The sequence below is a fragment of the Austrofundulus limnaeus genome, unplaced genomic scaffold (genome assembly GCF_001266775.1).
Source record: "Austrofundulus limnaeus strain Quisiro unplaced genomic scaffold, Austrofundulus_limnaeus-1.0 Scaffold39, whole genome shotgun sequence".
Taxonomy (NCBI): domain Eukaryota; kingdom Metazoa; phylum Chordata; class Actinopteri; order Cyprinodontiformes; family Rivulidae; genus Austrofundulus; species Austrofundulus limnaeus.
Window position 1 is genome coordinate 2,134,403 of NW_013952441.1, and position 13,527 is coordinate 2,147,929.

Below are 13,527 nucleotides of genomic sequence, written 5' to 3' on the forward strand. Positions count from 1 at the left end.
CAGTATATATATATTTTTTTCTCAATATGAAAATTGTTTCTTATATCAATGGCAAACTTTAAATTCATGATTAAATGCAACAAAATAAACAAAGATAATACTTGTCCTGCCCCTGAGCTGTTGGCTTTAAGTAACTGGGCAGTTTAGTTGGATATCTCAGTATTAATTAATGTCTCAAAATGAGCTGCTTTAAAGTCAGCATCGACCATAAACTACATCTCCCATAATGCATGTCAATCATTCATGGGAATTCCCTGTCAGAAAGTGGAAGAGTTCAGAATTCAAGATGGCAGCTCACTAGAAACTCATCACTTTTAATAGAATATCTGTATTTATTACAGATTTAGTCAGTTGTACACTTAGTTCTGGTCAGTGTTTAAAAGAGGACATTTTAAAACACTGTTTAGTCAAAGTTAAACATGAGACGTCAAAGTAAACTACAACTGGCCCTTCGAGGGCCACCAGAATGCTTGTGTGGCCCTCGGTGAAAATGAGTTTGACATTCTTGATCTAGAGCATTCATCATCCTGGATATTAGAAAAGTACAGCGGACAGCTGAAATGTTTTTATAGGATGATTCYCACCTTTTTGTGCAGCCACTTTCAGCCATAGAGCCTCATGCCACATTGGCACAAAAGTCCATTTAGAGTGCATTTACAGCAGCCCTCTTTAGTCTGCTTTAATCGAACTTTAGTTCRTTTGCATGGAAAGTCCGGTTCGTTYGGGGAGGTGTGCACGCATAATCGAACTCTGATGCGGACTAAAAAAGTGAACTTTGGTCCGCCTGAAAACCTAGGTCTCAGTTCACTCTGGTGCGGTTCCATTGCATGTGTGAACGCCAAGCAGACCGGAGACCGCTCCAAAAGCAGGAAGCGGACTATAACGCAGGTCATTCTGAGCAATACCAGTAATAAAGATACTCATGTCTGTATAAGGAGGACATCACTGCTGTGCAGTTGGGTGCACTCCTACTCGGTGAACGCTGCCTCACATGGAGCCGTCTCAACGCCCTTGTGTGAGAAACAACATTCTCCGTGGTTCCGCCTCATCTTACGCTCACACTGGACCCATTTTGTTGAAGACTATTTGTTTGGTACATTTGCCAAAAACAAAACAAAAAAAATAAATCTTACATGCACTAAATCCGACGTCACTCCAAGTTTGYTTACATTTTGTGATGAAGGAASGAAGTRGAGATGTGACRTTTGCGAACGATCCGAATCTTTTGAACGGCTCTTTACAACGAAYGATAGGAGCCAAATYGCKGGCAGTAAATGAGCCATTTGTAGTTTTATTCCCTTTATTCCTCATATAATCTTTATTTTTTCATACTTAAATCGCTCCCGCTTTGCTTTTTCACGGAAAACAGGTGGAGTTGTGGAGTACAGAAGTTCACGGTGAAAGGGGGAGGGTTTTTTTCGCTTGACAAACACATGGTTCCACCCACGTGACGGGATTACGTCATTATGTAAGGCTACGTGATGACATAATACGTTCAAAATCGAACGGCTCTTTTGAACGGCTCTATGAACAAACGRCTCCCCAAGATCCGGATCCCTTCAAAGAGCCATTTATCCCATCTCTAGAAGGAAGATGTGCTCCATGTCTTCTTCTGAGGTTTTTGTGTCGATTCCTTCAGTGGTTCTTGGTACAGCGCCACCACAGGCGAGGGAGGTGAACAAGTAATTTACAAGTTATTTTCGTTTGACAAAGTGCAGCGTGATTGTGAACCACACCAATTGAAAAGGTAAACAAATCCTGCAACTTTGGTCTCCATTGGAACCGAGTCTACCGGACTATCAGGTGTGATTATGACCTTAGACTTGCAACTATATTTAAATAGAAAAATATATAGCTATAGTTTCACACTGGTTGTTTAACTTTTATTTTTTATTTTTACTTTTTATTGTGGGGGTTGTGTTGTTGATGTGCTGACTTTTTAGTAATCTCATTTTATATTTACATTATGTTGTGTTATATCCATTCATGTAGAAATTGATTATACAAATGAAAACTGTGTTCTACTTCAGACATTATTATGAAGAAATGTTTATTAAATATATTGTAATCAACATCTTTTCAACATGGATCTGAGCTCAAAGCAAAAAACTAACTTCCCTTCACTTCCCAGTTTGGCTTTTTTTTTACTTCTTTTAAATRAACTCATAATTCCTTAATCTCTAGATAGTCGATTATTTTAACTTTGTTTGAAAGGAGTAGAGRAAACCTCATTTAGAGAAAGGAAAAAAAATACTCAGGAAATGTTTTCCTCATCATTTAACTTAGGTGTTAGAACTACAATGTGTAAACACTATAACAGATATCAAAACACCAGTTCAGACAGGCCTRCTTCCTGTGGCCCGTTTAMAYTTTGAATGTTTCTTTCTACTGTGAAGTATGTCTGAGCTGCAGCGCTCCAGAGAGGTCTGGGTTTTCTCTTGTACCTTTTTTTTTAAATTACTTTAAAGGGTGCTTCAGTGCTTAAGCTTTGGCACCCTTAATAAATCAGACTTTTACCTTAACATTTGATTCAACAAAGCGACACACCTCAATGCAGTTCATCGGATTCCTTGGTTACATTTACCTGCTCGAGGAATGACTGAGAATACGCGTGTTTGTTTTGTCCTGAGTAAACTGCTGTGTGGGCATCGCGGGATGACTTGGTTTATGGCAGCTCAAATAGAAAACAAGTATGTGAAGGAGATGTTGACTTGTGCGAGCTTAAAATAAAGGTTGTATTGAAGGCTTTGTTCCACTTCAGCATATCGTGGAGCCAGCTTGCACAGCACATAGTAAGTTACGCAACTTTTATTAATGGAATTGCTATATTTACAGTCAGTGTCCCATGTACAGCTTCCCATACTAAGCTATTTTCTTGTAAGTGCTGGTCTCCACTAGTTTCCGCCGGGTGTAACTGGGACGCAATGTGGCTCCAACTCAGTCACCTGCATTGATTGGGGGTCTGTCTAATCAGTGCTTGTGTTTCCAGTAGAGGCACCGCAGTATGTTCCAGAAGTATCTTGGTGCTCCAGCATTGCTGAAATTACACGGCTGGAGTGTTTTTGAAGGAAGTCGTGTCAGCCACCACAGACCAGACCGGCTGGAGAAGGAAGTCTGAAACAGGAGCACTGCAGAAAATCTTGTTAATTTTCAACAGAAAACRCCCTCGGCACTCTTCTGATTGTATTTTTACATCTTTAATTTAACCGGTAACAACATGCTAGAAATCAACCTGTAGGTGAGTTTAAACATGGACAATTAGATGTTCAGCTTATGTGCCAGACATGAGTAATATAACACAGAAGACAATGTGTGGAAATTATCTGCAAGAGTTCCCAAGGTATAGACACAAAACCAGAAAAATGTATTTTAGCTGCACTGAATGATACATGTTCATGTTCAGTCAGGGACACGATGCACTCTTCTTCTGAAACATGGACTTTAAAATGAAGCCACTGGAGGGATGGAGCCAAACAGCATCTGGTGGAAACAAGTTGGTTATTGGTGCTTGTTTGCTTTTGTTTGGGAACCTTTAAGGAATTAGTTAAGCCCATCAATTTGGACATAACAATATTGCAATATGTCATTTCCTGATACTGTATGGGTTTTTAATTAAGACTTAATGGACTGACGTAAGAAGAACTTTGAAATACAAATGAAGTTCTCACTAGCTGCATTTCCATTGCAAATGTGTGCAAAACTGTCGATATTCTGTTAATGTCGAAAAAACACAGTTTCGCAACTGCGGTGTTTCCATTAAGTAAGAAATGCTTTTAAAGTCACACGTGAATACGTTTGTTCTCGCGATAAGTCATTACAAACATGGCGGCAATGGATGTAAACACATAGCATATTGCTACCACGACACTAGCGCTCATCATCAGAGGAGACGTCGGCGTCTTATCGAGGCTTTCCAGCAACAAGCCCCTACTTCGGAGCGGCTACGTATGCTGGGTTTTTGGGAAATTGTAGTCGGTGAGTTTACTACTTTCTTTTACTACTTCTGTGAAATTACTACTACTTCTACTTCCTGTTATCTTCTTTATCATCATCTTTTTCGCCAGTAGAAACAGCCGGTTGTTGATCACGTGACTCCCGTGATGCGAAAAAGCGTTTCCATTGCAGTTTTGCGAAAAACACAAATTTCGATACGGCCGTAAAACCACCTCATCCTAGCGTAAAACCATTTTGTTGAAAAACATATTTTTTTTTCTAAATTGACGTGTTTCTTTTGAGCAAATTTATTTTCGAAATTCAAATTTGCGCATTTTCATGGTCAATGGAAACACAGGTAATGTTCTTCTGACTGCATAAAAATAAACTGAATTTATTCAGATTGTATGGATGCAATACATGCTATGCTCTGAGTCTAAAATCTTATGGCGGGAAAAAATGGCAATATATTGCCTTGCTTACAGTATCGCAGTATATTGTAATATATGGTAACCCCTACTGTATATTGTGATCCTATCACCAAATTTTTGCCAATACACAGTCCTAGTGCTATATTTTCTTTTAACCTGCTGCCAAAAGGCAAAAATGTTTTTACCTGATTCTTGGCATGTATTTGTGTGCCGTCACCAAAGTATTTCACGAACCACTGGACACAAGTAGACGTAACACTTCACTAGCTTTTTTTTTTCTTGGATGCTGATTAGAATATTTTAGCTCTTGGTGTTTACGGTAATCTTGCCTTTATCCCCTGATTTATTAAGCTGTTGTTGGTTCGAAACCAGCACGGGGCTTGGTCCTCTCTGGAACCAGATTCTTTGGCGGCGCAGACAGGACAGCTCAGGCTGTAAAAATGAACCCTGAAACAAAAAAACATCTGACCAGATGCAAAGTCGCCTGAATGAGGGGAATCTGCAGTGAAAGATTTGTGTCTGAATATTTGCAGCCAGTATGAAAATCAGTCAGAATAAAGCTAAACAAAAAAAAAAAGACAACAAATTGAATATTATTAATGTCAAGTTTATGTTTTTACACAAAGACTGCATTAGTCGTGGAATAAAACACTCCTGAAGTAGTTGGTAACTGATGATGTGGGAAATGTGCAGCATTCTGGCTGGCGTGCCTCCTCATAGGCGAACACCGAATCAATAGCAGTGCTGTCCATTTGCTCTGCTCTGTTCCAAATCAGTCTGAGTCCATCTTTCAGCTGAAATCCCCACTGAGATGTGCCGTTATGCAAGAGGCTACATTTGGGGATTAGCACGTCGTTTTCAAAGGTGGACATCAAGAATTCAATAGCATTTATAGGTCACAAATCCCATGCTGTTATGTGTTATACTTCCAACAAAAGGTTTCCTGCATGCTTGGTTGTGTCTTTCAGTAGATTTAGTTCCAGAGCGAACTCAAGAGTTCGCACTTTGTGAAGCGAAATAACGTGGAAAAACAAAAACAGATTTTCTACTCTTCAAGAAACTTTTTTTTGTTTTTGGCAAAACATGTGAAACATATTTGTATTTGTGGAGATAATTAGAGAATATTTTTCCTACTTTACTGATTTAATTTTTTTATTTGGCAACCTTTTGGTGTTTTTATTAAACCAGTAAAATGATCCAAATCTGGCAGCAGAAGAAAACCAAACTAAGACGGATAAATCGAATCTTAATTTGACTTTGCAAAGCTATAATTTGAATTCTCTGGGGCATAAAGACAATTCAGATATACATCAGTGGGTACAATATTTCACATTAAAAGCTTTTGTCTGCTGTAAAAGCTCATCTGTTGTTGGAATTTTTTGTAAGTTTGTCTCTTTACGATTGTTTATGGATGCATGCAGTGGACCCAGGATTGTCAGAGGACCAGAGGAGAAAGAAAGGGGCGGGAGTGTTTGTATTTGCTTGTGTTCTTTGTATCTCATGTTCAGCAATGCATGATGGAAGGGAATGTGTGTGAGTGTGAGAGAGAGTGTGTGTGTGTGAGTCTGACTGTTGCATAAGAGGATCTGCTGCTGTCCCAGAGCTTAACGGATTTAAACCTCTCTTTCTCACTCTCTCCTGCTGTCTCTCCTGTGTCGTCTGCCTCTTCTGCGTGCTCTGCTGGATTTATTAATCTCTGTAATTGCATGTGCGTCGTATGTGTAATTATATGTTGAATAACTGCGTGTGGGTGTGTTTTTTTCTGTTAACATTTCAAATAGCTTTATAGAACAGTTATATAGGATGGTCAAATAACTGTAAACACTTTAATTGTTAAGAAAGTGTGCTGATGCAGTCGTTTGATAATATATGACAAAGAGACAAATTTTAATAAATATGAAAACTGATCTAAAATTAACATGCTAACTTTAATTAGATTTTTTTGACATATGCTATCATTACAGTGTCAGTAAAGCAAAATTGTTTTATGTCCATAATGAAGCATATTGTAAAAAATCAAACACCTTATAATATTTTCCTCTAGTGGCAATCAGAGATTTTAAAACTGAATCATATTTCTTCGTGCCATTTCTGTAAGTTTTTTGCAATTTCATTTGGCTTCCTCTTCCTCTTGTCTTCTTGACGTCTCATAAAGTTAGAAGAGAATTGGCTTCACTGATGATTCATAAACAACTGGTTTGGATGAGACGCTTTAGCTGGACATGCTTTGTTGGAAAAGTTTTATTTGCTAGCCTTTCTGCAGCAAACAGATATTCAGCCAAGCAGCTGACTCTTTGTTTTCTTGTTGAAGAGGGGTTTTAGTTTGCAACAATAAAAAGCCCACTGTCATTTGCAACCATAAACGGGTTTATTGCTTCATAGCGTAACAACCACTCAGTTCCTGATCTGGTAAAATGCATGAACTTAACGTTCGACCTATTATTTTCAGTATGAAAATGATCTGCATGAAGCGCACGATCAGTGTGTTTTAGAAGGGCAAGCTCACTTAAGTAGGTAAAAATTAAATTGTGAAATAAATAAAGCCTCTTAAGTTATCAATCAAATTGATTTGAGCCTTAGAGAAAGACATTTGGAAGTTGCAGGATGCCATTATTTCTACCTTTAGTGATACTTCAAGGAGGGTTTTACTTTTTAATCGTTTTTGTTTTAATTTGAAATGTTTGGCCACAAAAATCAGCTGCATGGGAGGATTTAGTAATTTTTTTTGGTTTAGGTGCTTTAGTAGATGTAAGATTTTAAATTCTATTCTGAATTTCACAGGTATTCAATGAAGAGAACCTAAAAGTGAAGGAATATCTCTTAACTCTCATCAAACTAAATAACTCTTAACAGCAGCAACTAAATTATGGATTCAAGTAAAAAGAATCAACTTTTCACCTCTTAAGTCTCTTTTTTTGTTAGGAAAAGAGTTTATTAGTTTATCAGGCCTGAGCAAGACTAGATTTAGAAGTGTGCTTTTAGTGGAGACTTTAAAAAAGTCGGTCTTTTATCATCTTTGTGGATCTCAGTCAGCTCTGCTTCTGCTCGTTCACCCCCCTGCCACCTCCTAACTTCTCTTTATTGACAGGGTTTAGCTTGCCCAGCTCCCAAAACTCCATCTGGAAAGTTTGGAATGATAATAAAAGCATACAGAGACGTTCCTGTTTTACATTTGGCTCATAGGTTCAATCGGTCAAGTTTCAAGTCGTTAGTCTGTAAAATAAACATTATTGTTAAAACGTACTTGTGCACTGGTCAGAATTCGAGCATGTGACGTCGTTTGTTGTATTTATTGTTACTGTTACAAATGCTACAGTCAGTAATTCCTAAAAAGCAGACGGTGTTACTGTGAAACTTACTAATGCCACACAATGTGGATGGCACATGACAAAGTCACATAACTTTAGAACTTTTTTTTTGTTTACTAACAGGGATTGCCACAAATCTTTTAGTGATGACGATAAAAACAAAACAACTTTTAGTTATCCTGGGCTTTACGGCTCTAAAGTGACTAACGCTGCTCATCTTGTTCCAGCACAGAACTGCGCTGCGAAAAAAAATCTGCATCTTGGCCTTCAGATGGATGCTACTTTGACACTTCCCACCTACATGAGCATTTTTAAAGACAAATCACACCCCCAGACAGTAACAGCACTTTCCTAGTGCATCAACCCATCCTCAGTAGGACGGCAGCTGACCTCACAAAAACACTTACTGTGTATTTTCCAGGCACATAGTTCAGTTCTATACCACAGTCAAGTAACTATGTTACTTTCATTTGTTATGAAAACACTACATACATCAAAAATAAATTTAACTTTGCATCATAGCCTCCTTGAAATTGGCCTCTTTCTCTGTAAGAATCTCCTACCGTTTCCTACATTCCCACTTCAGCATGTCTTCACAACAATGCTTCGGGGGCGAGGCGTTCTCTGGTGCAGGAGCTCAGCTGCAGRAGAGGAGCTTTGGGTTAATGGGCGGAGCTTTGTATGAGCGATCGTTTAGGCACCTCCTAATGGCTACCACAGGAGAGTGAAAGATTTCTCAGACATGCATGACACTGGGGATGTTTTCGATGAGGGGATGACATTATGAGATGATATAAAGCTAAAGTCAATTTTGCGTAACMCMSCCCCCCCMACCCTTTAAAATGGCGTTTTCTGAAAAGTTTCTAGTTAACCAAGCAAGTTGTTTTCATGCGTTTCATTTTAGATCTGTCAAAGCTATTTATCAAAGGGCACAATGGAGATAATGGGAAAGCTTTTAAACACAGTCGGCATAACAGACGCAGGTTTCTCTTTCAACAATAGCAGGAATAAATAAAGCCCGTTGTTGATGTTGGGATAACAGTTATAAAGACAATGATTCTAATGGTGATAATGACTCAAGTGCTGGTGAGAAGTGTAATTCTAGTGAAGATAATGACCTCTTGCATGTGGGCTGGCGTGTGTTTGTGCTCGAGGACAGCCCCCCTGCTGCCCTCGCTGCGCAGCTGTGTAATTTCTCACTGATTTACTCGGAGTTTCTCTCTGTCTTGTGTCTGCGTAGATTGACTTGGAGCCGGAGGGTAAAGTGTACGTGGTCATTGATCTGTCCGGATCCTCCACTGAAGGTAAGCCCGCCCCAGTTTCTCTGGTGCAGACATAAACCATCAATACGCCAAAGTTTGTTATCTCGTATCTGCGTGTTGCTGCAGCAGACGTGTGCAAAAGCTGGGGGCAATAAGCTTGAAAAGGTGGAATTAATTAGCAGTAATTAGCTGCTTGTGTTTTACCTCCACCACTGTATCGTATCTCATTCCACTTTAATGTTATGTAAGCTTGACAGAAACATCCAAAACAAATCATTTTTTTCTCATTTGTATTGATTATTTTTGTTTTTGCCCTAAGYGCCGTCAAGGTGATATGGTTAACATGTCAGCAAACTCCAGCTTTACGCTGACAAACAGAATGATTAGAGCAAACCAAAAACAACAAAGGCAACCAGAAAATTACCTGAGAGGCATAGAACATCGAGACTTGTCTAGATGTAAGTTTTCATTAGTATGGCTTTGCAATAAAATGATATATTATATAATATTCATTCATCCTGAAACCCTACTTTGTTGCTCTTCTTCTGCATGGAAATAAAAAGCTGCCATTAAATATCAAAAAGTTAACTGTTAGTAAAATTATTTTTATTTCCTTACCAGCTATTTGTTCAGCTGGGCACCTCTTAGCTTTACTGATCAGGTTTACTTGTTGCTGTTCTTATTATATTGTTTGCAGCTGTTTAATGGTTCACCAAATTACACAAACTAGTTAGGGACTACAGCAGCTAATGGAGAACATTGCAGCTACATTATGAAGCTAAAAGACAGGTATTGTTGGAGGTAGTTCTGCCAGAAGCCCAGACACAGACTCTAATTAAAGTTACTGTGGTTTTGTAACGGCTGGATGTGAAAATAAGCAAGTTAGCTTTAAGAAAAGTGTGAAAACTGATGTTTGTGTCGGGGCTCTGTCCAGGGCTTGTTTTCACTGCCCCCAAGTGGCTGGACGTTACAAGTATAACAGGGTTGCATCCTTGTCACGATATCCTTGAAAGTGGAGGCCGCGGGATGTGATGGAACACCCGAGGACGAAGGATTTTCCCTTTTTTTTCTTTCTTGCCTTTTGTTTCCCTTATCTCTTTTAAATAGTCAACTCAGGTTAGACGTGTAATCTCTGCCGGTCACTTTCTCCGTCCACGCGCCTTAGCTTGGTCACATGCTGCCTGATAAGAGTGACTTTCAGCCACACACGTGTAGCTTCACACCTGGTTATAAATAGAAGCGGGTTTTGTGCCTCGCAGTCTTTGTGACGGTGGCTGGATAGCCTGAGTGCAGCCGAGGAGGCCGGCAGAAAGCTGCGGGGCGCGTTTGTTTTTGTAAAAAATGGACGAAGAGAGCTGAAAGAAAGTGAGCAGAAGCCTAAAATAGTAGGTGATATTGAACCATGGATTACACACAAACACACACGCCAGACTCATGCATCCTTGTCTTGCCCTCTTCATCGATGATTGGCCACTCAGCTGTGACCTCACGACCCACTCTCCGCCCACTTCTGAACTTCCTCTCCTCAGTTCAGCTGGCTCTGGAGCCCATCGTGTTAATGTATGCTGATAAAAACTAATGGCGTGTGTGTGTGTGTGCGTGTGTGCGTGTGTGTGTGTGTGTGTGTGTGTGTGTGTGTTGCTAATGGAAAGGAGTAATGGTAGGAGAGATGGAGGGTGAGAACTAGAGGAAAGAGTGGTATTTTTAGCAGATTTTCTTTTTTTCTCCCCCTGGTGCAATCTGTTCTCTGCAGTTTCAGAAGCTGGAGGGACGTTTCTCACCATCTTTTTCATTCCTTCTTTTTCCTCTTCTCTTCATGCTGATGAATCTGTTGGTCTCAGGGAGTTTACAGTTATTATTTCATCTACAGTAATTTGACAATCTATAGTCCAAATCATTAAGACAGCCGTTAGTTTTTTTGTCGCATTTATGAAGAGTTTTGTACATTTTTTTGTCTATTCTCCCCTCTATATACCTTTCTATTTTAGCAATTTTTAAAAAGGGTTATTGTTTTCTTTTAAATTAGTCACTTAGTCATAAYTACACAGGTACGTTCAGTCAAATTTATATGCCGCTACAACTTCAAACAATTAAAACCTCCAGGGTGGATCATTTGAAGGTGAAGAGTGCGTCTCTCATCTTTATTGTCTATTTTAATCCAAATATAAGGTTTTGTTTCTGCATAAATTGTCCGTTTAAGATGGTCCGTGTCAAACAAAAACTGCTTTTACAGATTGCAGCTGTTTGCAGATGTTCTGCACAGCTGTCACATGAAATAAATGTGCAAAATATTAAATTATTTTAACAAAATAAATGTTATAAACACTTGGTTGCAAAGACAGTGTTGTTTTTAATCCAAACAAAATGTGTTTTTTTTCTGCAAATGCATAGAAATCTATTATTAATTTAGTTTTTTAAATATATTTACTTTGAATATACCTTCATTTATTCTATTTGACAACCCACGTTTGCTGCTGCTTCAGGGTTTTTTTTATTCAGCTCATGTAAGCACATACAGAATTAATATGAACTGAAAATAAAGATATCTTAAATGGAAAAAGTGAACATTTCATCTTATGTTTTATTTCTTGGGCTGCCATTTACACTGTAACTTTGTTTTATAGAAGTATTTCATTGTAGTTTTGTTAAAAATACTTGTAGCTGTTTTGTCTTTTCATCATATTTTGTTTAAATCATCATCATGCTGCTGATTGAGGATTTTTTTGTCGTGTTTAAACGTTTTTATTGGATGACCTCCTCGCAGTTGTTTTCTCAGATTACGTCTGTCTTTGGAGCAATATCGCTGTTTTTACGACTAGTCTTAACCTCTCCTTGTCAGTGTGTGTGTGTGTGTGTGTGTGTGTGTGTGTGTGTGTGTGTGTGTGTTGCATGCTAAACAGATGGATGATGTATTATGTAAAACAAAATGATTTCAGTAATGGCCTGTTTAGCTGCCGCTCCCCTCCAACCAAACGCCGCCATCTCAAACACAGCTATACGAACGCACACATTTCTACACACACAAACCCAGAACGTCCCTCGTCATCCTGTCTGTAATCGAACTCTGGAGAGGCTCAGCGGTAACCACATGTACAACGCACCCTGGAGAGAGATGCTGGGAGAGTGAAAGAAAGGCTAACTAGGACAGGAGCACACAGAGACGGAGCGTGTGTGTGTGTGTGTGTGTGTGTGTGGGAGTGAGAGTGGAGGTGGTTCTCTTGTCTTAAGGTTACTCTTGGAAAGCATTTCTCTTCCAGGGGAGATGTAGAGAGGAAGTAAAGGATTGGTAGGATGGTGCTCATCGAGGAGTATTTTAATATGCTGTCCTTCGTTTTAGTGCCCACACATGAAATTATAAATGGCTCGTACACTTACGTATATGCATAGGCTTGTGGTAGGTGTGTGGAGAGGGGAAGGAAGAGTAGAGGAAGACGAGAGGTTGTTAAACGATGAGCAACTTGATGCACAATACCTTTGTGTAGAAGAAAATCCTATTTAAGAGTGTAAGAAAGCAAATTTAATCGTGACAATGCAGTATGAATGCCGAATATCTGCTGAAACTCACTGAACTAGCTGAATAGAGTTGCTAAAGCTAAAAAAACCCAGAATAGATCAACTTCTAGATTAAGTTTTAGATAAACTTTGTTAAAAAGCAGCAAAGTTTATCTRAAAGCTGAAAGTAACAAACGACTAGCTACAACCTAAAACCAATAAAAGGTTATCTAAAATGAGCAAAAACCAAGTATGAAAGGCCAACTATAAGCTAAAATTAGCAGGACAATAGCTTAAGGCTAAAAATAACAAAAAGGCTTTGTCAAAAAGCTAAATGTTGCAAGATACTGGTTAAAAGGATCAAGGGCTAGCTAGAAGCTAAAAATTGAGATTGGTAGCTAAAAGTAAAAGTAGAAAAAAATTGAAATAAATTTAGCAAAATTCTAGCTATAAGCAAAGTGTAGCAAATGACTAGCTAAAACCCAAAACCATCAAAAGGATATTTACAATAAGCAAAAAAGGCTAGCTAGAAGCTAAAAAATTGCATAATGGTAGCTAAACCTTAAAGTATTAAAAGGCTAGCTACAGGCTAAATGTTGCACAAGACTATATAAAACCTAAAAAGCTATCTAAAATAAGCAAAAAGCTAACAAAAAATATCAAAAGTTAACTTGAGGTTAAAAACTGCCGAATAGTAGGTAAGAGTAGCAAAAAGCAAGCTCAAAACTAAAAGTAGAAAGCTATTAGTTAAAAGTACCAAGGCTAGATAAAAGCTTATAATTGCAAATTGCAAAAAGCTAAAAGTAACAAGACTGCTGAAGCAGGTTTAGATCTGAAGAGATTGAAAATTATTTCTATGTGGAAAATATTTCTGTAAATGAACCAAAAGTCATAGCACTCGTCATCTGAATGTCATTTTGAGATTGTTTGAATGGTTGAAACAGCACAAAATAGGCAAATAAAATTGCTTAAAAAATTACAGAATAATGAAAAAACATGAAAACAACAATAAACCTAAAAGTTCTTTTGTGTGTGTGTGTGTGTGTGTGTGTGTGTGTGTGTGTGTGTGTGTGTGTGTGTGTGTGTGTGTGTGTGTGTGTG

At 38.5% G+C, this 13,527-nt stretch overlaps 1 protein-coding gene across 1 annotated transcript in view; it reads left to right on the top strand.

The window, feature by feature from the left end:
• prkcea (protein kinase C, epsilon a) overlaps window positions 1-13,527 on the top strand; it is a gene marked incomplete in the record, with an annotated part of 47,008 nt that overhangs the window by 14,819 nt on the left and 18,662 nt on the right. Inside the window, 1 exon segment of the mRNA XM_014007075.1 lies at window positions 8,913-8,976. Within this exon segment, the coding sequence (XP_013862529.1) occupies window positions 8,913-8,976 (64 nt within the window).